The sequence below is a fragment of the Eschrichtius robustus genome, chromosome 17 (genome assembly GCF_028021215.1).
Source record: "Eschrichtius robustus isolate mEscRob2 chromosome 17, mEscRob2.pri, whole genome shotgun sequence".
Classification (NCBI taxonomy): domain Eukaryota; kingdom Metazoa; phylum Chordata; class Mammalia; order Artiodactyla; family Eschrichtiidae; genus Eschrichtius; species Eschrichtius robustus.
In genome coordinates, this window is record NC_090840.1 from 1,889,954 (window position 1) to 1,916,589 (window position 26,636).

Here is a 26,636-nt window from a genome sequence, read left to right on the forward strand (position 1 = left end):
CTCATCCTACAGCTGGACTTAGGGGTTCAAGTCCAGTGGTCAGATTCTTCCTGGTGAGAGAAGGACAGGCCCTACCCGCGTGAAGTGGAAGCAGTTACAATAGTAATTGTCCTGCCAACCATCACACGAGGAGACACACGGGGAGCAGTGGAGACTGACGTCATTCAGAGTGGTTGAATCGTGTGCTGATGTTTGCAGAAACGCTTGTCTTTCAGGTTCTGAAAGGGAGACCATCTTAGTAAAAAAGATGTGTCTCTGCATTTTCCGAACATATTTGTAGCCCTTTTCATTTTTTAAATAACAGTTTTTCTTAAAAGGTTTATTGATTGTTTTACATTTTATACATCATTTTAAAATGATTCCAGTTCTTGGTTTTTTAATGTATTGCTTTAAAATGTGTAATCACTTCCTAAAATCCAAGCTTCTTAAAATATGTTTTAAATTTTCTCCTCCAATAATAGAATTAATTTCCCTGATTTTTTTAGAGTCTTCACCGACTGTAAACTCGAGGAGTCTTGCTGCTCTAGGTGAGGACCTAGGTTCCCCTGACTGAGCTCAGTCTGTTGGAAACCCCAGAGGCAGATCAAAGCAAAAGTGCCTTTATCCAGAACACCCAGCCCCCTATTCACAGCCTGCTTCCTTTCTTAACGAAATACAGTGATCATCATTGATTAAAATGTGATTTTATCTTTTATTTTTGTTATCTTAATAACATTTTCTTGGATTTATTAATATGCTAGCACGTACCCACTCTTCTGTTAGAGCTCCATAAATGCACAACTGTTACATAAATTACTTATTTCTGTTCTTCCAAAACATCTTTCAAGTCCCAGAGTGCTAATTACTTATATCTCATTTTTAAAAATTTGTTTCATTGACCTATTTACACTCTTGAAAGCTCAAAGGCATCATTACTTTTCTTTTCATTCTGGAAGTTCTCACCATTTCCCTTTGTCCTTACATAGTGACACACACATCCGTATCATTCTTACATTATTATTTTTTCCTTAAGTTATACCATTTGCATTACATTTTCTATGTCAGGGGTGAACAAAACACTGATTTGTCAAATGTTTTAAATAATTGTACATGATTTCTGTGACTGATCTGATGATTCCTCAAATGTTTGTTTGTCCTTTTAGTTATAAAAAGTACAGCCTTAGAGTGTTTTCATGAAGCTTCCAAAGCAATTCAAGGTCCTTACTTCAACCAAACAAACATCTCTTAGGAAAAGGATGTGGTAATAAAAGGATTCAGTCACTTCTTGTCATGAAGGACTTAATGCACAGAAGATATTTAATCTTGCTTTCCAGATAAACCAAAATCCTCTCTCTGTCTTTCTCGATATCTAATTGTTTAGGGGGCGTTCCTTCCCCATGTAAGTGGGTCTAAGAGCAAGATATTTATGAATTATTACAACTTCATGTCGCAGAATTCCCTTCCCCTTCATTCTGAGTTAGAAGCACAGCCTGACTGTCATTCTGAAAATAAGCACTGGGGAGCAATGCTTTTTAAAATCCTAATATTTTAATATACTCCAGTAATTTTAATAAAATATGACAGTATAACTATGTTAGGAGAACCTTCCTAGCATATTCTAAATAAAAGTTTATATAACACATAAAATATGAATAAATTGAATATTTTTGAAGCATTTAAAATAAGTGACAACTTATCTCTATATGAATTTTCTGGTTAGTAAAATTTTGTGTGGGCAGTTAGTAGAACATAGCCTTTGCATAGGAGAAAGCTAGAAAATTACTTTTGTTGCCCAAATCAATTTGGTGCCAATCTCAAGGATTCATCCCTTAAGAAGAGGATTACTTGTAATCCTCTACTCAGTTTAAATTCCTTCCTTAAGGTCTATTGTAAGTTTTTCCATAATCTTTTTAGACTTAATACTTTTGGATTTCTGTTTACAGAAAGTTTCTGCCTTGCACATTTCCTATTGTATGAAATCTTAAAACTGTTGGACCTTCCAAAACCTTATATTACTGTTTTTAAAAGTGAAAATACAGTTTTAATACTGAAGTTGTGGTACATATATACAATGGAATATTACTCAGCCATAAAAAGAAACAAAATTGGGTCATTTGTAGAGACGTGGATGGATCTAGAGACTGTCATACAGAGTGAAGTAAGTCAGAAACAGAAAAACAAATATCATATATTAACGCATATATGTGGAACCTAGAAAAATGGTACAGATAAACCGGTTTGCAGAGCAGAAATAGAGACACGGATGTAGAGAACAAACGTATGGAGACCAAGGGGGGAAAGTGGCGGGGGGGTGGTGGTGGGATGAATTGGGAGATTGGGATTGACATGTATACACTGATGTGTATAAAATAGATAACTAATGAGAACCTGCTGTATAAAAAAATAAATAAAATTTTAAAAAACTGAAGGAAACCAGATGTCAGACCCTTGAAGAAAAGTACTTATTTTATTTTGTTTTTTGGCTGCATTGGGTCTTTGTTGCGGTGCACGGGCTTCTCATTGCGGTGGCCTCTCTTGTTGCAGAGCATGGGCTCTAGGCTCACAGGCTTCATTAGTTGTGATGCGTGGGCTCAGTAGTTGTGGCTCGCGGGCTCTAGAGCGCAGACTCAGTAGTTGTGGCGCACGGGCTTAATTGCTCCGTGGCATGTGGGATCTTCCCGGACCAGGGCTCGAACCCGTGTCCCCTGCATTGGCAGGCAGATTCTTAACGACTGCGCCACCAGCGAAGTCTCTTTTTTTTTTTTTAATGATGCAGTGGCATAGAGAGTTTGCAGTACCAGTTTTCAATCACATCACTTCGTTTTTATTAATAATAACTATACTTTTGCTGTTACACATTACTTTATCAAGAAAAATATCGTTCTTGGTATTTTGCTAGTTGTTTCTTTAGAATGCCATCAACTTCTGTGGCTGATAGTGTTTCTTATAGGCTGCCCGCCTCGTGTTGCTTATCCTTTGCATATTTTAAAGAGTTGAATAGATCAGGCCTGTTGCTCACCATCCCAAAGAGTGAAGATTAGAGGAACTCTAGGTGACAACTATCCGAGTGCTGTGCAGAAGTTGCACATAAGGATCCCACTTTCTGGAACCGCGCTGCTCCGTCCTACCAGCCTGTCATGGTTACGCTGAGTGTGCCAAGACACACTGTTAGAGATGGACTTTGGAGCGGGTTAAGTTTTCTCGTTGTTTAATACATACACGAACCTGATTTATTAAATTTAACTTATGTGATTAGATTTCATTACCTGTTTTTTCCGCTTTCAGTTTGGCAGCTTTAAAATTGTTATATCTCATCTGTAAGGAAAAGAGTCTCTCTGGCTCTGAAATATCCAAAATATTTTCAATTAACATATATTTTTCTAAATAACAAAATTAGAACAGTTAAATTTTACATTTGGGATTACATCTATCAGTCAGTTGGATCTTGTCAAAATCAACTGTGTTCCTAATTTTAAAAAAACTATTTATTGAGAAAATTCTTCATCGAGTTTCAATTTGTTGTGGCCAACAAAATACTATTGAGAGGGAAATAATGCACTCCTGTGAGATGTTTTCTTTTCCGAGGATGTGTGTAGCTATAGTTACAGGTGTGTGTGTGTGTGTGTGTGTGTGTGTGTGTGTGGTTTTGTGATTTGGAAATATTAGTTATGATGTTTTGGAAGTAATAGCCTTTTGATATATTTTTGTTTTATCAAAACATGGAATAAAGTTCAGTTTTGCTTTAGAGTTACTGTGGTCATTCTCTTCCTGTATCATTGTTCGTTCGGAAGAGCAAATGTACTTAATAGGAACGAAGACAATTCTTAGCAATAGATTTATGGTTACTCTTATCCCATTAGATAATTTTACTACTTTCTTCTTTGTTTCCCTACAGTGTGTTTGTACTTCAGCCATCCGTCACGCACTGCATGTTTCTGTTCAGTTTCTAAATACCATACTAACGTGATCACCAGGTTAGTGGGTTGAGACAAAGAGCACGCGCGTGTGTACAGTATGAATCGGCAGCAGGTTGCCTGGGCTTGACTTCTGGTCCCAGTAATTCCCAGCAATAAATCACTGATAAATTACTTAGCTATCTTTATTTCAGAATTCTCACCGTTATGTCAGGAATTATAATTATAGCTCCCTTCTGGGTTGTTGGTATGAAGAAGTAAGCTAAGAAAGGGCACTTCATAAGCACTGGGTAAATGTTAGGGATTTCTGTCTCTGAATTGCTCTTGAAATGTGTGTCACCCTAAAGTGGCATCGGTCATGTCCTCCAAGGCGGTTCCTCTACTTTTATCCCATTTCCTGAATGATATGACCTTCTGGCAAATGTAAAGGGCTAGATGTGTTTTACCTTAGTCCAAATAAGTATTGAATGATGTGTCCCTTCCGTCCCTGGAATCAGAGGACAGTCTTTTGAGCAAGCGCTGGAAATGAAGTGACTGGACTCACATCTCTGGGATGAGATCACTGTGACTCTTCAAGGTCACCTTTCCCTGGTGTGGTATCAGCTCTGTGACAACCACACACATCACAGAAAGAGAACTCAGGCCCCAGAGACCAGAGACAAGGCTATCATTCAATGGCAGATCTTTCTGGTACCACGTCCCAAGTGGAAGCCGCGCACGGACGCCTCCGTCCCAGCGGTGGGAGCCTCTGTGGAGTCATTCCCGGGACCTCTTGTTGCACAGCCAGCAGGAGAGGTGGGAACACAAGCCTGGCTGGTTGACCCCCTGCTGCTGCTCTTTCTCCACTGTCCTCCATTAGGGGACTTTCTTTGAGCACATAATCGACTCCATCATTGAAATTCCTACAACTCACCCATCCACCCACTTAGCTGTGCGCCAGAGGGAGGAGGGGGCAGGCGTACACGCCGCTTCTGCAGAAGAGGTGCTTGTGTAACAGGCAATTTCATCTTAAAGACTTGCTTAATCTGGGGCTTTCCTGGTGGCGCAGTGGTTAAGAATCCGCCTGCCAAGGCAGGGGACACGGGTTCGAGCCCTGGTCCGGGAAGATCCCACATGCCGCGGAGCAACTAAGCCCGTGCGCCACAACTACTGAGCCTGCGTGCCACAACTACTGAAGCCCGCACATCTGGAGCCCGTGCTCCGCAACAAGAGAAGCCACCGCAATGAGAAGCCCGCGCACCACAAGAAAGAGTAGCCCCTGCTCGCCGCAACTAGAGGAAGCCCGCGCGCAGCAACGAAGACCCAACGCAGCCATAAATAAATAAAATAAATTAAAAAAAAAAAAAGACTTGCTTAATCTACCGACTCAAGCACTATGAACCCAACAGTCTTCTCCTGATGTGCTCACATAGAATTTGCACATCATGTCAGGGGTCCTGGTATAACCAGCTCTTAATGGGCTTGGGCTTCTTGACTTGGGGACAAAAGGCTGGTGAACGAAGGCTGGTGAACACACAGTGTAAAATTACGGGATTGTGTTCCAAGCACTGCAAAGAGACTCAGTTTTCTCACCGGACTGTGAGGTGTTGTCCTCACGAAGCTCCAGCTCCAGCCCCTCTCTCTGCTGGGCGAGGCTCGAGGCCCACGCGCCCTGGAAGGTGAGGGAGAGCAGGCAGAGGGGGACGCGGGCAGAGGATGGCAGTCGCTCTGTGCACCACTTCCGCCCACGCCCCCAGCCCCCCGCTCGGGCTTGTCTCCCTTTGTTCACCAGCCTCCCGTTTGACCTCTGGTCCTCGCGGGCAGCACCCCGGGGCCCTGGTCACACAGAAGCAAAGGCTGCAACACAGCAGGGAGACTGAAGGCGCGTGCTCACAGCTCTGCGCGGCTCGGGCCCCCTGACAGCGGGTGCCCCGCAGTGGAGAGACCTCCCATCTGCACTGGGTTTCCGTCCGAAGGACCCTAAGGTCAGGACATGCACACACAATATGATAAAATTCAACACATATTTAAACTTCATTCTGTTTGGTTTATCTTCTCCCCTATACTGCTGTTTTTCTGGGGAAGTGCTTTCAAATACACAGAAGTCATAGCTAGCCATCTAAACAAAAGATAAATTGACACAGAATGTATTTATTAATTGATCTGATAATTTGGGAGCTAATACAATATATGCTGCATAATAGATCACTTGTAACGCGTAAACTAAGATTTCATCAAATTTGATTGCAGAAATTAAACTTATTTGGGACAGAAGAGTACCTGTATGCCTTGTATTTATGTAAAATCAGAGTTAGAAACGTCCTGTGATGGTATTTTATTTGTGTAGAAACGTAAAGTGAGTCAATGAACATTGTAAAGCGTATAGGTTTTTAAAAGTCAGTAATGGAAAAGAATTACATACAAAAGGAGAGAGTGGTATTTTCATTCCAGCTATAAGTGATGGCTCTGAGTTGTACCGTGCTCAATTATTTTTATAATGTCTATTTTCCAACAGTGTTATGTATATTAAAGCGTATTTCATTAGGGTATATATGTGTGTATGTATGCAGCATTTTATATAGTTTTAAATTATTCATTGTTATATATACTTATGTGTACCACATAACCTATTTTCTATTCAACAGAAATGTATAAAAATGACAATACTCTTATTTTTGTATGCATGAAAGGAAATTTACTCTTGAAATATGTCTTGATGGTTGTACTACTAGGTAGAAAAAGGGGCGAGGACCCAAAGTGACTCAGAAGGATCCAGTACAGCTAACGGTCCTTCCTGGAACCTCACTTTCTTCCCAATCAATCTCCAATCGCATTGCTTTTGATGCCATTTATACACCAATAATTATGAACCTATTCAGAGCTCTCCCCTGCATCCCACCTGATGTCTTTATTGCCGGCTGGACGCTCCATGTGGACGTCTGACCCACACCTCCCGGGGAACGTGCCCCCGCTCCAGACAGCCCCTCGCTGGCGGCCTGACCCACCTGCCATTCACGTCCAAGAACTCAGGCGCCGACCTCCAGTCTGTCTCTCGCACCTGGCACCTCAGCAGGTGCACCCCACCCGTCTCCACGACGCCATCACCCTCACGCCTCCCCGCGTGAGTCTTGCCGTTTCTCACCCATCTTCCTGCCTTAAAACTTGCTCCCGTTAGCGTTCAGTTCGAAGCGAAGCAAGATCCGAAGTTTTCAGGCGCCTGCAGGGGGCCGTGGCCTGGACCACCTCACCCGCCCGGCCCCCCACCCTCTGCTCTGCCACCCGCCGCCCGCCCCACGGCCTCCGCCCTGCGCTGGCTCACGGCAGCCCTCCCAGACATCCCAAATCCTAGTTTACGCTCTCCCTTCATGCCTGCCCTCAAGTGTCACCTCCTTGAAGAGCCCTTTCTTACCATTCTGTATAAACGGCACGGCCCCTGGGGCTGGCGCCCCGCAAAGCGCTAACATGCTTTCCCGACATCTGACTTGTTAGGAATAAGCATTTCCTTGTTTGCGCTCTGATTTGTCTCATCCCTGCTCAAAGCAAGTCTCGGTGCGACAGAGATGCTCAGTGCTTGGGCGGCACGCCACAGCAGTGCTTGGCACACAGCAGGCGTGCAGAACTTTCCTGGGTGAACATCAGCTGAGCACCCACCGTGGGCACCGGACTGGGCCAAGATAAAATACTTTCTGAGGTTGCAGTGGGTGCGTGCAAGCTTGAACGCCGCCCGAAAATGTTTCCACAGTTGAAAGTTATTATTACTGGTTTAAAAAGAAGTATCGCTAGAAAAAAGAGAGAGAGAGAGAAAAAGACAGCATCTAATGGTCCTGGATGTAAACAGCGTTCAGTTTTATCCTGAGGTGTTCTTTAGAAAATGACCCAGGAGCCAGGCCGGAGGTGATATCATCTATATCATGAGTACTAATTGGGCAGTTTGGCCCCCAGACCTCCCCTTCATCTGACAAACTGTGCAGGATTAATTGAACACATTTTATGAGAGGCTTGCTAGCCAGATACCACTTCTCACAATGATCTTCACTTTTTAAATCTCCACAGACACGGCTCTCAAACAGGATCCTGGGGTACATAAACAGAGGTGTGATGTTAGGTGACACAAGGAACCCCCTTTATGTCTCATGCTAGTCAGATCTGGACGAGTCCATCCTGGCTAGCCGGTATCGTTTACTAGTCGAAGGATTAGGAAAAAGTTGATAGATTTCAGTGGAGAGATACTAAGATCATTAAATAGCTAAGGCACGGTACCCCTGAGGAAAGGTAAAATAATTTGCTTCACTTGGTTTCATAAAGAGAAAGCCGAAAGGTGGCTTGATAATTGTCCTCAAGGATATAAAAGGTTACTTTTTAAAAAGTGGTGACCACCTGTTTTCCATCGCCTCTGAAGAAAGATTAAGAATGAATTAGTGTACACTGCAGTGTGAGGGATCCAGTTTTCAGAAAAGGAGTGTTAGGAGATTGAAGAACAGTCTTCACATGCCAAGTATTAAAGGCTGAGAATTAGAGTTTCATTCTTTGGAAATACTTACAGGTGGGACTGTTTGAATTATTTCTTAAAGGCAGGACCAAATGACCAGCCACAATTCCTACTGACCCTCTAACGTCCACATCTGTAGGAACAACTAGTACATTTCTCCGACCCCCCACACTGGATGGCCTGTTCTCCTAAAAGCCATATACTCTTTGGATTTCAAAGCATGGATTTGAGGATTTTTTTTTAGTATGATGTAATTATCCTCAGAACTAGAATATTAGGATTGAAATCTGAAAGATGAATCTTATATAACTATTAACTAAAACCATTAATCGCAATAGGCAATATTGAAAGTCAACCCTGAATAATATTATAAGAAATTAATGTTATTGTTTTATGTGTCTCTTGTTTGTTTGCTTTTCTGGTGCTAGTTATGCTAATTTATCGTAGTGAAGCTTCTATTTGTTTCAATAATAATGTCTTTGGGAAAATGCTGATATCAATCAATAATGAAAACTGATTCAAGTGTATTAAATAAGAAATGAAGAATAAACAAGTGGGACCTAATGAAACTTAAAAGCTTTTGCACAGCAAAGGAAACCATAAACAAGATGAAAAGACAACCCTCAGAATGGGAGAAAATATTTGCAAATGAAGCAACTGACAAAGGATTAATCTCCAAATTTTACAAGCAGCTCATTCAGCTCAATATCAGAAAAACAAACAACCCAATCCAAAAATGGGCAGAAGACCTAAACAGACATTTCTCCAAAGAAGATATACAGATTGCCAACAAACACATGAAAGAATGCTCAACATCACTAATCATTAGAGAAATGCAAATCAAAACTACAATGAGATATCATCTCACACCAGTCAGAATGGCCATCATCAAAAAATCTACAAACAACAAATGCTGGAGAGGGTGTGGAGAAAAGGGAACCCTCTTGCACTGTTGGTGGGAATGTAAATTGATACAGCCACTATGGAGAACAGTATGGAGGTGCCTTAAAAAACTAAAAATAGAACTACAGCAATCCCACTACTGGGCATATACCCTGAGAAAACCATAATTCAAAAAGAGACATGTACCACAATGTTCACTGCAGCACTGTTTACAAAAGCCAGGACATGGAAGCAACCTAAGTGTCCATCGACAGATGAATGGATAAAGAAGATGTGGCACATATATACAATGGAATATTACTCAGCCATAAAAAGAAATGAAACTGAGTTATTTGTAGTGAGGGGGATGGACCTAGAGTCTGTCATACAGAGTGAAGTAAGTCAGAAAGAGAAAAACAAATACAGTATGCTAACACATATATATGGAATCTAAAAAAAAAAAAAGGTTCTGATGAACCTAGGGGCAGGACAGGAATAAATACGCAGATGTAGAGAATGGACTTGAGGACACAGGGAGGGTGAAGGGAAAGCTGGGACGAAGTGAGAGAGTGGCATGGACATATATACACTACCAAATGTAAAATCGATCGCTAGTGGGAAGCAGCCGCAAAGCACAGGGAGATCAGCTCGGTGCTTTGTGACCACCTAGAGGGGTGGGATAGGGAGGGCGGGAGGGAGAAGCAAGAGGGAGGGGATGTGGGGATATATGTATACGTATAGCTGATTCACTTTGTTATAAAGGAGAAACTAACACACCATTATAAAGCAATATACTCCAATAAAGATGTTAAAAAATATATACCTGCCATTCACAATTTTTTTCTGACTGTTGGCATTAGAACACATGTTCTAAGATTAGAATTCTTAGGTTCAGAAATCTATGGGGGGAGTGGCTTAGAAAAGTGAGTTTGGGATACATTCCGCCAGACCAGGACCCTAGGAGAGTGGTAGTTTAAGAGAATAACTTTCTCCCAAGCAGTGTCCCATCTGGCATGGAATTTACCTGATTCAGACGCAACTACATTAATCTCTGAGCAAAGCTAAGGCTGTTTGTCCAGGGCTCTAGGCGGGAGCTGGGGGATGTACTGACCCAGCTGAGGCCCTGTCCTCTAACCCGCCCTCTGTCACAGCCTTGATAAGGATCCCCGTGTTTCAGTCTATCCACGCAGCCTGGCTTACGCTCCTTCACTAGCTTAATATGTGTTAGATTTAGCTTTCGACAGGAAACAGAAAGGAAAACCCTACTTAAAAAAAAGAAGAGTTTCAGTAAAGACAACCAGGCCATGTGGTGAGAATGGACAACCTTGTCTTGTTCCTGATCTTAGTGGAAATGCTTTCAGTTTTTCACCATTGAGGACGATGTTGGCTGTGGGTTTGTCATACACGGCCTTTATTATGTTGAGGTAACTTCCCTCTATGCCTACCTTCTGGAGGGTTTTTATCATAAATGGGTGTTGAATTTTGTCAAAAGCTTTTTCTGCATCTGTTGAGATGATCATATGTTTTTTATTCTTCAATTTGTTAATATGGTGTATCACATTGATTGATTTGCCTATATTGAAGAATCCTTGCATTCCTGGGATAAACCCCACTTGATCATGATATATGATCCTTTTAATGTGCTGTTGGATTCTGTTTGCTAGTATTTTGTTGAGGATTTTTGCGTCTATGTTCATCAGTGATATTGGCCTGTAGTTTTCTTTTTTTTGTGACATCTTTGTCTGGTTTTAGTATCAGGGTGATGGTGGCCTCGTAGAATGAGTTTGGGAGTGTTCCTCCCTCTGCTATACTTTGGAAGAGTTTGAGAAGGGTGGGTGTTAGCTCTTCACTAAATGTTTGATAGAATTTGCCTATGAAGCCATCTGGTCCTGGGCTTTTGTTTGTTGGAAGATTTTTAATCACAGTTTCAATTTCAGTGCTTGTGATTGGTCTGTATATTTTTTCTCTTTCTTCCTGGTTCAGTCTCAGAAGGTTGTGCTTTTCTAAGAATTTGTCCATTTCTTCCAGGTTGTCCATTTTATTGGCATATAGTGGCTTGTAGTAATCTCTTATGATCCTTTGTATTTCTGCAGTGTCAGTTGTTACACCTCCTTTTTCATTTCTAATTCTATTGATTTGAGTCTTCTCCCTTTTTTTCTTGATGAGTCTGGCTAATGGTTTATCAATTTTGTTTATCTTCTCAAAGAACCAGCTTTTAGTTTTATTGATCTTTGCTATCGTTTCCTTCATTTCTTTTTCATTTGTTTCTGATGTGATCTTTATGATTTCTTTCCTTCTGCTAACTTCGGGGTTTTTTGTTCTTCTTTCTCTAATTGCTTTAGGTGTAAGGTTACGTTGTTTATTTGAGATGTTTCTTGTTTCTTGCGGTAGGATTGTATTGCTATCAATTTCCCTCTTAGAACTGCTTTTGCTGTATCCTGTAGGTTTTGGGTCTTCGTGTTTTCATTGTCATTTGTCTCTAGGTATTTTTTTGTTTCCTCTTTGATTTCTTCAGTGATCTCTTGGTTATTTAGTAGGGTATTGTTTAGCCTCCATGTGTTTGTATTTTTTACAGATATTTTCCTGTAATTGATATCTAGTCTCATAGCAGTGGGGTTGGAAAAGATACTTGATATGATTTCAAGTTTCATAAATTTACCAAGGCTTGATTTGTGACCCACGATATGATCTATCCTGGAAAATGTTCCATGAGCACTTGAGAAGAAAGTGTATTCTGTTGTTTTTGGATGGAATGTCTTATAAATATCCATTAAATCCATCTTGTTTAATGTGTCATTTAAAGCTCGTGTTTCCTTATTAATTTTCATTTTGGATGATCTGTCCATTGGTGAAAGTGTGATGTTAACGTCCCCTACAATTATTGTGTTACTGTTGATTTTCCCTTTTATGGCTGTTAACATTTGCCTTAGGTATTGAGGTACTCCTATGTTGGGTGCATAAATATTTATAATTTTTATATCTTCTTCTTGGATTGATCCCTTGATCATTATGTAGAGTTCTTCTTCATCTCTTTTAATAGTCTTTATTTTAAAGTCAATTTTGTCTGTTAAGAGAATTGCTACTCCAGCTTTCTTTTGATTTCCATTTGCATGGAATATCTTTTTCCACCCTCACTTTCAGTCTGTACGTGTCCCTAGGTCTGAAGTGGTCTCTTGTAGACAGCATATATACGGGTCTTGCTTTTGTATCCATTCAGCCAGTCTATGTCTTTTGGTTGGAGCATTTAATCAATTTACATTTAAGGTAATTATCGATATGTATGTTCCTATTACCATTTTCTTAATTGTTTTGGGTTTGTTATTGTAGATCTTTTTCTTCTCATGTGTTTCCTGCCTAGTGAAGTTCCTTTAGCATTTGTTGTAAAGCTGGTTTGGTGGTGCTGAATTCTCTTAGCTTTTGCTTGTCTGTAAAGGTTTTAATTTCTCTGTCGAATCTGAATGAGATCCTTGCTGGGTAGAGTAATCTTGGTTGTAGGTTTTTTCCCTTTCATCACTTTAAATATGCCCTGCCACTCTCCTGGCTTGCAGAGTTTCTGCTGAAAGATCAGCTGTTAACCTTATGTGGATTCCCTTGTATGTTATTTGTTACTTTTCCCTTGGGTATATTTTTTAAAACACATTTTACCTTTAATCTAGGATCTCTGAATTTTTAGAATATGTTTTTGTTTAAGTCCCTTGATTTTTGTAAGCCTTAATTTTCTCAAAAATAGAATTCATAACGGCTAATGTCTGTAAGAGCATTTTGTAGTATATGTGATGTGCTGGGACAGGATTCACACACCCGTCTGGGCACACACACATGCACACACACACACACACAATGCCTAAAGAAGGGCGGAAGAGTCAAACTTGCCTGCATAATAAACATTCAGACAAGCATGTTTCTTTTTCAATGTGGATACTGTTAGTTAATTTTATTAGAAAAGGAGCTTTCCCGACTCTCCTACTACAGGCTGCATTCCACCATAAGTGGTATCACAGGTTTGTGTGTGTTTGTGTGTGTGTGTGTGTGTGTGTGTGTGTGTGTACTGGAACGTAATTTGGATCTGGAGTCTGATCCAATCCAGTTTTTTAGTAATAGTCAATATTAGTGATGGTGATATTGTGATTAATAATGATACTGTGTGATATTAGTGATTAATGGAGCACTTAATATACATGTCACTTTTCTAAGCAATATATAAATATATCAACTAATTTCATCTTTACCAGAACTTCAGGCAGGTATATCATCCTCTTTTAAGAAATACCTGCACTGATTCTAGGAGAGGCAGAAATAAGAGGCAAAACTGACATCTGAACTTGGGCTGAGTGACTCCCAAATGATCTGATCTGAATCCCTAGGGCCAAGCAGCTTCTAAAATGGGGACCAACACATCCAAGACCTGTTTCCCTCTTCAGGGAAAGGAAGATTACAGCCTATTTTCATGGATTATTGTAAAGATTAATTTAGAGACTGTATCTGAGGAATATGCTTTATGTTTTCTCTGAAATTTGCCATTATGTCCATTTATATCAGGGATTCCAGTTTCCCAGGGAAAAGGAGCAAATTTAAAGTTTTATTCCGTCTTTTCCCAGATGAGGCAACTAAAATCCTCCAAAATGAATTGACTTACATTATACAGAGTGTTCACTTGGATTGATTGTAATTGATTTTTTAATATCTAAAATGCCTTTGAGTTTTCTTTTAAATTAATTTAAAAATAATAGTTGTAAATATTTATTTCAGTTACTTTTTTCAGAAGTTGAAATTTTTACTTTTCAGATCATGAGATTTATCTGTGAATATATGAGTAATAATTTAAAGGCCAGATGATTTTGAAAATAATTACTCTGGCAGGTATTCAGTGACATTTTACTAGAAAAGTAATTTTAATATCTTGGTATTCTGCCATAGCTATAAAAATGGAAATACTAACATTCATGTATATTATCTTCACCTACTTTTGATGTATTTCTACATAGCACAAAAAAGTCAAAGTTATGTAATTATTGAGTTAATATAATTTAAAATGCAAGCTATTTTTCCACATTGGTCATATTGGCTGAATAAGACATAAATATCCTTTTCATTCTGTGATGTATGGAATCAGGTTTATAGTATTCTGAGTCATTTTCCCAACTTTCTCTTTTACAATTTTTCCTCAATTCCTAGCTGCATTCTTTTTACCTTGTAACATCTCTGAAGTTGCTACACATACAGATGTGTGAACACATTAGTTGAAAACTTCTAATAAGACCAAGAAGTTGCCATGTCAGAGTCTTTTTGTCTTAATGAAATACAGTTACATAAGTAAGGTAAATGTGTACTTTTTAAAAAGCAATAAAATTTCTGAAACATGTTAGACACAGTTTTTTCATATCTCATGTAGAAGAATATTCCCATGATAGTTTAAGGGTTATAGAAATCAACTCAGTATAAGATATCATGCTTATAAAGCTCTTTAAATTTGCAGATACATTAATAAGTATTGCTTAATTTCATCATCTTCACAGCTCTGTAAGGGAAAAGAGAAATTGTGTGTTATCCATCTGTACAGTAAGGAATTGAATCTCAAGCATTCAATGCTTTGGTAGTTACCTTGCTAGTAAGAGTTGAAGCCAGAAATCCTAATTTCTGTTTTATGGACATGCCTCAGTGTCAATTCAGAGAAGAAGTGTTTCCATTATAGACTTTGAGGCCTGGAAATTGTCTGCTGTGACCATTTGAGTGGAGAATTAGTGCTGTCATAGAGTGTGATGTTTGTCACCGCAGCACCCCCACCACCCACTGGTCAGCACTGATCCAGGTGTGGCCCTGTCAGAGTAGAACTGGTGTGTGCCAGCCTGTGTAACTCCAGATTTTCACCAGGACAGCGACCTGCTGGACCGGCGGAAACACTGCTTCACCGTGCAGTCCGAGTCTGGGGAGGACCTCTACTTCTCCGTGGAGTTAGACTCTGACCTCGCCCAGTGGGAAAGAGCCTTCCAAACAGCAACCTTTCTGGAAGTGGAACGGATACAGGTGAGAGTCGGTGGAGTTTTAGGACCTGTGACCCCCAAAGATGCATGACCACTCCCCTAGAATTCTAATATAAATTCAAAGGAGCATAAAGATGCAGTTCTGTGAGTCCTGACCTTCTGCAATAATTAGCCATTGTTATTAAATAAAGTGCAACACGGCTCTGGAAAACATTTTAATTTTTCTACAATTTGATCTTTCTAGGCTATTTCCTACCACTCATCAAAAACATATTTCTAACTTTAATTAGAATCTGCTCTACCTTAAATCTAAAGTAGAAAATGCTCTTATTTTAATTAATCGTTTACAAAGCCATTTCCTGGTCTCCAATCACAGCCACCTAATTTCCAGCCTGAACGACTTCATTCACTCACAAGGCTCTTTCTTGCTAGAAAGCCTTCTCTTCAAAAAGACACAGGGAATTTGAAGCTTTTTTCAGAGGTCACATCATCCAGGACAATTCTGCTAATCCCCGGTCAGCCCTGCCCTTTGCCCCCATTGCCCCTTCCACATGAATCCTGTTCAAGCTCGCCCCCGCCGAGCACAGTCTCTTCCATCCGTTTCCTTAGGTCTCCCCATGCTCTGCTTGCGTTGGAGTGATGAGTGCTTGTCATCCCCACACTGAGTTGTGGGTTTCCAGGGATTATTTTATTCCTCTACCGACTGAAGTATAGTGCATTTTGTACATCATGAGTAATCGGCAGATGTTTGTTAAACTTTATCTCTTAACTGTGAAGTTATATCTAGACCAAATGTCATAAACCTGTAGCCTATACAATTCACAGGACCGTGGACGGGAACAGGCTCTGCAGCTGACCCCTAACTGACCCTTAACAGAGACCAAGGGCAAAACTGAGCAGTTGTGATGCACTTGAGTCATAGAGCCAGGACCTAAATAGACACACGGACACAGTTTTGAAAACAAATGTATGATGATGACGTACAGCATTATTATCCCGGGATTCTTGCCTGTAACAGGGGACTTGGATGCATAGTTGTTCAATTATGTTGAACTGATATGTGACATGTATTCATTTCTTTCTTCTGACTACAAATTTCTATATTCAACCCATCAGGTCACACCAGTATGACATAACAATCTGGGGAAGGGAACAGGAGAAGACTTATTTTCACTTTTTTCATTGCTTAATTGACATTTTCTCATATTCTGCTGATCTGCATTATCTAAAAATGTTAAAGTAACTGAGAAATGTTGTTTCAATAATTTAGCTGTATAGAACCTCAATTCAGTAAATAGATATTTTAATATCAAAGTAGAAAGATGAAAAATACCTTAAATGTTATTTTATTCCAAGTATCAACACTTAAGACCATTTTAAAGCATTGTATAAAGTTGTACAGGAGTTGACGTTTTTGTTATTTATTTTGATAGTTTTGGGTTTTCCTAATTATCATTTCCCTAGAATATCACACTTCACTTAGAAACAAATACATGGTGATTTCTACCTGCTGGTTTCAATTTAAAATTTCATTTTAAGTCTCCTGATGTTTAGAAGTGAGATAGAGATAAAATTATGTTGTTTCACTGTATTTTACTATTTTTTAAAATCTGGACCTCACATTCTCTAAACTGATGTCCTGAGCAATGCATTTCTTTGTACTAGCACCTTACATATTCACAATACACATTTAAGTTGCATATGGTAAGTGAAAAGAAAAATATTTAATGTCTTTTTAGCTTTTGGTTGTTTTATAGATTTTATAATTTCCCCTTGTTTACTCTACCAGAAATCAGTAATCAATGACTGAACACTGTGGTTCTGTTATTTTCAAAATTCAAAGATGTGAATATATTTACATGAAGAAGTTTGTGGTTTACTTCTATGTTCTTAATATTTCCACTTCCACTAAAGTTGGTAAAGAAATAAAGAGAGGACATATTCCTGTTGTGAAACAGGCATAAAAGTAGGAAATTAATAAACTGACTAATACGATAAAAATTAATAAATTAATCTATTTTTATTTTGAAATTAGTTTTCATTAACAGGACTGCACTGTAACATTTTCTAGCTTCTAATCTATTCCTTTATCTCTTTAAATATTTTCTGATCTCTAATGTACTTAATATTGATATAAATATATATTTATTTAAAGGATAATTCACTGAAAGCAGGTATTTCTGAACATCCTACACTGTCATTTCAATTAACACCTTAAAATCTAGCCATACTTCCCAGGGTGACAGTAGAAAATGTAATGCACATTGAAACAGAAATATGAAAATTTGCATGAATTACATCTCACATTCGCCTAGTATTCAAAGTACCAGAGTTAAGCCTAATTAATTTACTGTATTTTTAGTACCTTTATTCGTCCAATTTCTGAACAGTTTTCCCAGAGTAAGTGAATAATACTAGTAAGGGACATATAATTGTTTTTTACACTAATTCAATATGAATTAATACAACCCTTTTAAAATAAGACTTTCTGTGAAGAAGTGTATCCCATTCAAAAATTTATTTCTTTTAATGTTATTATTTCAGACTCTTTCATTGTGCTTTATCCAGCTATAGACATTTAGCTGTCATCCAAAAGGGCATGTAAAAAATCATTTTATGTGTGATGTATCTTCAAATATTGTGTAATAATATATAAAATTGTGCAAAATAATATATAATAATTATATATAATATATAATAATTGTGCAAAAATCTTTCAAAGTGCTTCTAGCTTGAAATTCCCTAAAAAGGATAATTTTTTTGCTTTTTTCTAGCTATAGTTCAATTTTATTATAAAATAAACATAGAAATTAAACAATAAATCAAACATTTCCATGTTAAAACATACAAATATACTCATTACATATGGTTATTAAGACTATAAATCATAGAATAAAACTTCAGTGGGTCTCAAGTTATATCGTATCTGTTTCGATTTAATGATTATTGGAGCAATGTAATTTAATTCATAATTCTGTTCTTAATGAGATAAATTTTAATGTTCCATACTGAAGGTATTTCCACCTGACATGTATTTTTTAAATAATGTTACTTGAAAATAGCAAACAATTATGTCTAAATTGGAGAAAATGAGATGGCCTTGGATATTCCTTAAGTTGATAGTAGTTTTAGTAAAGTGGTAATGGGTGGGTACAAGCATGGAAGGTAAGGTGTTCATGTTATTAAATAAAATTACACCCACAAATAAACTTACAAGGCCCATTAAGTTTGCTTTCTAATCTCCTTTTTTGAAAAACTTAACTCCAAATGAATAATCTGGCCTGGTTATAACTTTCCAATGCAAATTGGGCTTAAACACATGAATATAGCTTTTTGGTAGAGGCAACGTGATGCATTTAGCCATTGTTAGAATGAGATTCACTTAGTGTACTTTTATACACAGTATTATAAACACAAATATGACGTAAGGATTGGTATCGAACATTTGCTTGAGATAGGTTTCTCTCTTTCTCCCTCTCCCTCCCTCTCTCTCCCCTTTGTGAATTACAAATGTTTTTCTTGGGACTTCCCTGGCGGTCCAGTGGTTAAGACTTCACCGTCCAATGCAGGGGGTGTGGGTTCGATCTCTGGTTGGGGAGCTGAGATCCCACATGCCTCTCGGCCAAAAAACCAGAACATAAAACAGAAGCAATATTGTAACAAATTCAATAAAGACTTTAAAAATGGTCCACGTCAAAGAAGTCTTTAAAACAAAGGTGTTTTTCTTGATTTGAATATCCCACTCCAGTTTGCAATTAAATGCAAATAAAACTGGCCTATGGACATAAAAATGCATTGTTTCATATAAGCCCCAAGTGTGTATTTCTCATCTGTTATTCTTGTATTTCAGCATCTATATTTTACTGGTTTTCCCAAACTATTTATATAAGTAAAATTGCAATTTAATCTGATCTCAGTGTGAACAATCATTAATTATTGATTTGGAAGAATCAATAGGCTTACACAAATACTAGGAAAGGTAAATGTCTTTAGGACATAACTTGTACCACACTGATGAACGTATAGAGACTCTTAAGGTCAAGACGCTTCTTGTATTTCTTGCTCTGATTATTAAATCTGTTCGTGTGCCTGAGAGCTCTCTTTTTAATAATATCAATGAAATTGATATGCCAAGAATTTAAGTAATACCTTAATCTTTAATAATTCACTTTTAGCTTAATAAAAATGCAGTGATATTTAGCTACAGAATATGACAACTTAACATAATCTTGCCTACACCTAAAAATGTGTATACAGTTTTATTGCCAAGATAGGGAAGGGCATCAGTGTGACACAAGGTAAAGACAAGGTCACCAGGGCAGGATTGGAAACTCAGCCCTGCATCCCCCGGGCAGGTCAACAACCACTCAGCCTGTGTTTTGTTGACACTAGGATGTTGACAACATCAGGTTCCTTATACAGTTATTGCTGAAATAAAGTTAGCTGTTGTATAAGGAACTTATCCCAGGGGTTGTGACACAGTCTGATATGTGTGGACTATTAACCCTGACATTGGGTCAGTCCCATGAAAGTAACAGTTTTCTGTTCTGCCCAGTGCAAGACGTACGCGTGTGTGCTGGAAAGCCACCTGATGGGGCTCACGATCGACTTCAGCACGGGCTTCATCTGCTTTGACGCTGCGACCAAGGTACTGTGCGTGGTCAGCGCGAGGATGCGTGGGCTGGGTCCTAATCAGGGACGACGGGGTCGCTTGCACCTCCTGTCAGCACTCTGACTGGTTTTCAGGGGTTGGATTTAAGGTCCTCGTCTCTATTAATAGGAGGTAAATTATGCCTTAATATGTTTATAGAAAAACAAGAGATTGAATTTTAATAAAACAAATGTGTTGCCAGAAAACATTATAACTATAAAAAGTGTATATATACATGTACTATGTATACATATATGTCTATATATTATATATGTATATATTCTCTTTTACTAAAAGTATGGCCTCATAATGAAGGGAAATTTTCTTCTCTCAAAACAATTTTTTAGAAGTGTTCCTTTACTATTTTTCTGTGTCAGCATCTCCAATATCAAAATGAGGAAATGTGTTTTTTTAGTTGTATAGGTAATATGTTAGAATTATAGGATGGGGGAATTTCAGGGTTTGGAGGCCCCAAGCCAGGGAGTGTAACCTTGTGAACCCTTAACTGTACTGTCTGATTGGGCGCCTTTTCCACAAAGGATGTGTCTCTGGGAGTGATATACATCGAATGGTGACAGGCACTTCTCAGCCAGTCATGTCTAAAAAGTCTGAAAGCTCAGATGACCCCTACCCAGCCTTAGTCGCCTTCCACTGCTGCAGCTCCTGACATAGGGCTCTGGTAGGAAGGCATCCTTCCCCCCGTCCCCTTCCCCCCAAGATGAGGACATCAATTCCTTAGACCCAGCCCACTTTCTCCTTATCAAAGTATGACCTGAGAAGTAAACTGATAGATTCCTTCTCACTATTTAAGGAGTAATGAGTAATCCTTTACTGGGAAACTTATACTTTACCTAGAAGTTAAGCCGTGTACAGGATTTTCAAAATCAAATGCAAATAAAATGAGAGCAATATAAATGTGTGAGAAGGGCAGAAGGCACATAGGATGCCCTGGGAGGGTGTTGATCCTGGGGAAGACTGGTGTCTAATGCACCAGCCCAGCTGGGCCCAGCCAAGTGGGACGTGGGTTGGTGTTCGGAGATCTTATGATTCTTCATGACTCTGCAATCGAGATTGTCACCCAAAAGCTCACATTGTCTGAGGGTGGCCAATGTTTCTTTATATTTCGACATTGGGAAATTAAGTCCCACACATATGGGTCAGATTTGACGTGCAGTGCCTTGCCTTTGGTGAAGCCAAAGAATACTTTTCTAGTTATGGAATTTCAGGTGCCTGTGGCTCTTTTAATGAGCCTCACGTGAGACTGCCCTAAACCTGTCCTATGACAAAGATGTTCTTTTGAATAAAATACTCATTCAGAACTTTTCTCACTAATGTGTCAAAGTATGATGTTGCAGTACAAATTCCCATAACTAAAAGTATCGATTTTCTGACATTATATTCCTTTAAACCTGCATATGTGCATTAATTAATTATACCTATTAATAGATTTCCAATGTAAACAGATACCTCAGCAGTAACATTTGTAAATAAATATTTACTGAATACTTCCTCTCTATTGAGAGACTTGGGGGGATATATTTGTCAGTCTTGGGAACTCAAGACAGACTTTCCAGAAAATGAGACACCAAGGGTAAGATTACCCAGACAAATACCTGTAAGTGAGGATGGAAGTTGAATTTGAGGTCAGAGGAGATGGAGATCAAGTATGGGAGTAACTGAGACCCAGATTATGAAAGGAGTCCTGTTGAGGTATTGGGATTTGACCCTAAGAATACCCTGGACGCCTTTGAGACATAGGAAGGAAATGATCAGATGTGTGTTTGACAAAACAAAATTTGTAAAACAGTTAATCAAGGTTGAGAGAAACTGGGAAAACCCCAGACCCTAGTTCTGAGCATCTGTCCTCCCCTGGCATCTGCACTCTGCTGCCTGCCTGAGAGAACGCTTCTCGTGGCTGGGAAGATGGAAAGAGCACATGATTACAGACTGAGGGTGAAAGTACTCACAGTGTGCACAGAAGGCATGACTGAAAGGTAAGGTACTAGGGGAGGGATGGAGAGAGACAGCTCCGGAGGAAAGCTCCCCGTGGCTGGGCCACGTGATCAAGGTCCAGGGCTTGTTGGACCTAACTCTCATTTGTCCTGTGGAAAGATCACCCTAGCCGACGTGTACAGACTCCGTTGATTGGGTAGAGGCAAGACTGAAGTAATGGACGTTTCTGTTTCCCCTCAGTAATTTAGAAGAATAACTTTCAAACATTTTTTTACCATGAAATTTTCAAAAAAACAGAAAATAAAGAAGGGGTTTTCATCTGTATCAAAACAAGGATGAAGGCATCAGACCCCCTCTTTGGACCTCCCCTTCACTCATCATGCAGCAGCCCAGGGGGGACGCCCACTTCCAGGGTCCAGTACATCCGTGTGATTGCCCACTACAATGTTACACCTTGGGTCTTAAACCTGGGTAAAAGGAAAAGACAGTATCGCTCACGTTATTACCGTTTCCCAGGTAGAAACTCTGGAACTACCAATTCCCCAAAATTGTTATTGTCTGATACTTTTTTAAAAAATGTTTTAATACTTGAATTTGAGAAATGCTAGGATAGAATACTTAAAAGGCTTCTTTTCTTCAGGGTATCTAAGAGCTAGTATTAACACATAGCATATTAAAAATATTTTTGAAATCATGACTGGCTAAAAGATAGATGAAGATAATAAATATGAAGTAAAAATGTAACATTTTTAAGAATTATCCCTGTCGTATGTTAGAAGCTACTATAATGATTTTATGTTTTCTTCTTGTCCCCATTACTAACTTTCATTAAATATAAATTGAAAACATTATCTGGGGGAAATTTGTAAAACCCATGCATGTTCATGGTGACCTGAATTTTAGGAACTTATATTCTGTGCAGTGAGAGACAGTGTCACCCTGTCTGAAATCACTCCCCTCTTGTTTTCTAGATTTTTTTTTCTAAAAAAATAGTGGACTTCTGTTCCCAAATAATTGTGCTTAGAATCAAATTAATTTTTAACATATTGACATTTGTGATTCATGAAATATCTTAATCTTCATAATCCATTCACATCTTTAAGTGGACATTAAGTTTTACAGAGTTTCAAGGTAAAATTTGAAAGGAAATTAGTATGGCTTATATTCATACTTCTCATTTTTGAGAGTCTTTTCTGTGGCTTGGATAAGTTGAAGGACACTAATTTTGAGGATCTTTGGTCTACTGTTTTTGCCAAGGACATATGACTTTCATGTACACACACAGTTCACAATATGTTTAATTTGACTTTTTCTAGAATGCATTTATATAGTTACAACATAATGATAATATAAATTCCATGGGTTAAACTTCTAAAAATAGAATTAGACCTTCATTTTTGATTATGTTTTTTATTCAATAATATTTCAACTCTTTCCTATCAAAGGTAGTTGTTAAAAATCCAAAAGGAAAGTTCGAGAATATAAAAATGAGTATTTTCTTGATGCATCTCCTACATAAGTAGCACTCAACACACGTGTCTTTCCCTCCAGTCCTCCTGGGTCTCTGCTTCATAGAGGTCCCTGTTCTCACGGCGCCTGCTGGAGAGGATGGACGCTAAAGGGGTCATCTGAGGTTTACTGGTTCTTAGCAAAGGGAGTTGCTCGGGGTGGCCTGGAAGCGTGTAACTAGGGGAAGGAGCCCCGGGCGGTACTCAGAGGAAACTGCCTTTCTCCTCGGAATCCGTAATCACGGTCGGCTGACCCGGCAGGGGGTGGGGGTGGGGGGGTGGGGGGTCTGAGCAGCCGGGGTGACAGCGCTGGCAGGACCAGGAGAGGGGCCGTGTCCAGAATGAAGCAGGCAGCACCGGATAGCAGGGGCCTTGGTCTTGGTGGCCGATGCGGCCGCAGCATTGCCGGGTGGCACACAGTGACAACCCCCCCGCCTTAGAGCAGTGAGTACTTACTTCTCACGTGGCGGTTCCCTCAAGCATCGTCACCTGGCTCTGCTCCCCTTACTCCTGATTCCTGTGGAGCCAGGAGGTCAGCCCGGCACGTCCTTTTCTTGCCGGTGACACAGGCAGGACAGAGCAAGCCTTACCTGCAGTCCTTCTTCATGTGCCCCTGCTGCTAGGACATCTACAGGCTCCCACTGGTCACAGCAGGTCGCATGGCTGAGGCCACACCAAGTCAGAGGGCAGAGCACCCGGTCCACGGTGGCAGAGCAGAGATCTGGGGTGATGAACCCAGGGCTGACACGCCACAGCACCGAGGGCCACCAAAGCCGCCAAGACCTGATGGCAGAAGCATGATGCCGTCTGTGATGGCTTTGGCGTCTTGGGAAAGATGCTTCGGAGGGGAGAAGAGCGGAGGAGGGGGAGGGGGAGGTTATTGGGCGTGTGGCTTAGACCTGGGAGCTTGCAGAGCTGTAGGGACCTGGGTAACAATGCGGACGAGGCGCCCTCAGCAGGGCTTGGAGAGGAGGGAACACATATGACACTGGAGCTTCTGACCTGAGCAGCTCTGGGGAATTATTCTCCTGAAAGTAGCCACAGAGACGTCATTGGGTAGTTACTCTGTTTAAGGATCGGGCTCACTCTTCTAATACTGTGTGTCTCAGTGACTTTTCTAAGTTTCTTGGAAAAACCCCTTCCAGTGGCGTGTGCTCTAGCACAAGACCCAGATATTATAAACAGACAACGTGTATCGTGGCCTTAATGCCCGGGTGCATTTCTGGCAGCTGGTCCCCGCACCACGCAGCCTCAGGACGGCCACTGCCCCGGGACACTTCTTGGTCTGGAACACAAACAAATTTCTGGCAGGCAGGTGTCACCAGATAACCAAGATAGGAAATTATTCCATGTTCACTGGGTAAACAGAATTTAGGCTCCACTGGGACCCCCAACATGGGACCCGTCCTCTGCAGACCACTCAGGCCCTGGACATACAGGGGCCCTCACCCACCTTGAGTGACTCAGACTCTCCTCTTCAACCGCTTTTTAACCAAATCAGGATGATTCGACACAGAAAGACCATGCATCCCAAGGTAATTTGTTATATGTTGCTAATTTAATGAACATAATAGTTTTCAAGTGATGCCTTTTACATGTGAGTCAATTTCTAGAAAAATAGATTTCTTTGGATTGGGGAATTTTTTCTTATACTTAGGGGGAAAAGGAAAATGATTGACTCACAGTAATAAAGTTCATAATTAAATTTTAGAAATCAAATAGTCAAAGTGAAGAATTGGCACTGCCTCAAAAATGAAATGTGCCGGAGCTTATGTGTTAATTTAGCAGTTACTTAATAAACTGCTTAATCTCTGTCAGTGGAGCAGCCTTCAGACAACCTGGAGGAGAATAAAGCAGTGATGGCTTATTATGTTGTACAGGTATATTGACTTAGATGTAGCTATCCCGGTAAACTCATTTCCTTTTCTCTCTAGAGCTGTTACTCTCCACTGAGCTGGCAAAGCTGTGTGCATATGTTAAAAAGAAATCACTAGAAAAGAGCTGATTTCTATAGAGAATCGATAATATGAGTTATAAGTGTGGCTGAATTTTATCACGTTGCCAGAAAAAAGCAACAACAATAAACAAAACAAAAACAAAACCCTAAGGATCCAAGAAATTTATACGAGAAAAACCAAATTTTCTTGCCAGTCTTTATTACACAGACAGCATGTAAAGTTTCTCAAAATAAAATTAGTACATTACGAATAACAAATAGCACACCACATCCAGCCGCGTGTGGAAACGTGTTAGTACCCCTTTTTCCACAGGTGTTTTGGTTATTCTAAACTTTACATAGATATGATTGCAAGAAGTACTCTGTATAATCAACCCACCAGGTTGATGGGTTTAAGCTCTTACAAAATAACACACAAGGTCTGCATTTTAGAAACACTTTTCTTCTGTTTTTTTTTTTTTCTTTCCTGTTTGAGAGATTCCAAATAAATTGTCGAAGTGAACATCTGTATACCCCTCTGTGAATGTTCCATATATTTGATGAAAATATTTATACATATAGACATATCATATAGGGATAGTGTAGAGTCCATTTGGGGGGGATAAATTGAAATGAAATATGTTTGATCAGGAAGTTTCATCCAGTCTTTAGGCCCCTGGCCTGAGGATGGTAAGTTTCGGTTCTGTTAACTGGAGCTCAGACACGCGCCTGGATCCCTCAGGCTGTGACCTGAACACATCTCAGCACAGGGTCCGCCCCGGAGCTGGCTGTCTTCCTGATTCTGACTTCTCTGCGTTCCTCTCTCCGTTATCAGAAGGAATCTGAATTGTGTTCTGTACCCGGGCCTCTTCCTCAACAGCTGCCCTTGAGTAAATCTGGAAGGTGCACCCTAACCGAGGTAGGGCCACCCCGTCTCATCTGGTTACTGCAGCATCGGCCAAACCTGCCTTCTCGATGTAAATACTTATTGCCCACACTCTTTCTATGCATTGTCTATGTGCAGACACGAGGAACACAGAAAAGGGTACACTCCCTTCTCTCAAGATGTCCACAGTCTAGTAAAAGAGACACATCTGGAACTGGGGGCCTTCAGGAAGTCTGCGAGAAGCCAAAGCATTACAAAGACGTAGATACCTGCCCTTCTGTCCCCGTTCCCAGCCACTGCCAGATTAATGATGCTTCTAAAATGTAAATTCGGCCGTGTCATCAGTCTCCCTTGTTACATTACTTTAGTGGCTTCCTACTGCCTTTATGACGACATCTGTCAACACAGGATAGAAGCCTCTCAGGGTTCTGGTCTCTGTCTGGATTTGGCATCATCTCCTGTGTCTCCCAGCTTTGGG

The 26,636-nt window shown here is 39.9% G+C and overlaps 1 protein-coding gene across 1 annotated transcript in view; it reads left to right on the forward strand.

Annotated features, from left to right (window-relative positions):
* SNTG1 (syntrophin gamma 1) overlaps positions 1 to 26,636 on the forward strand; it is a 331,005-nt gene that overhangs the window by 279,643 nt on the left and 24,726 nt on the right. Inside the window, exons 15-16 of the mRNA XM_068525807.1 lie at positions 15,115 to 15,267; positions 19,780 to 19,872. Of these exons, the coding sequence (XP_068381908.1) occupies positions 15,115 to 15,267; positions 19,780 to 19,872 (246 nt within the window). The remainder of the gene's footprint in view (positions 1 to 15,114; positions 15,268 to 19,779; positions 19,873 to 26,636) is intronic.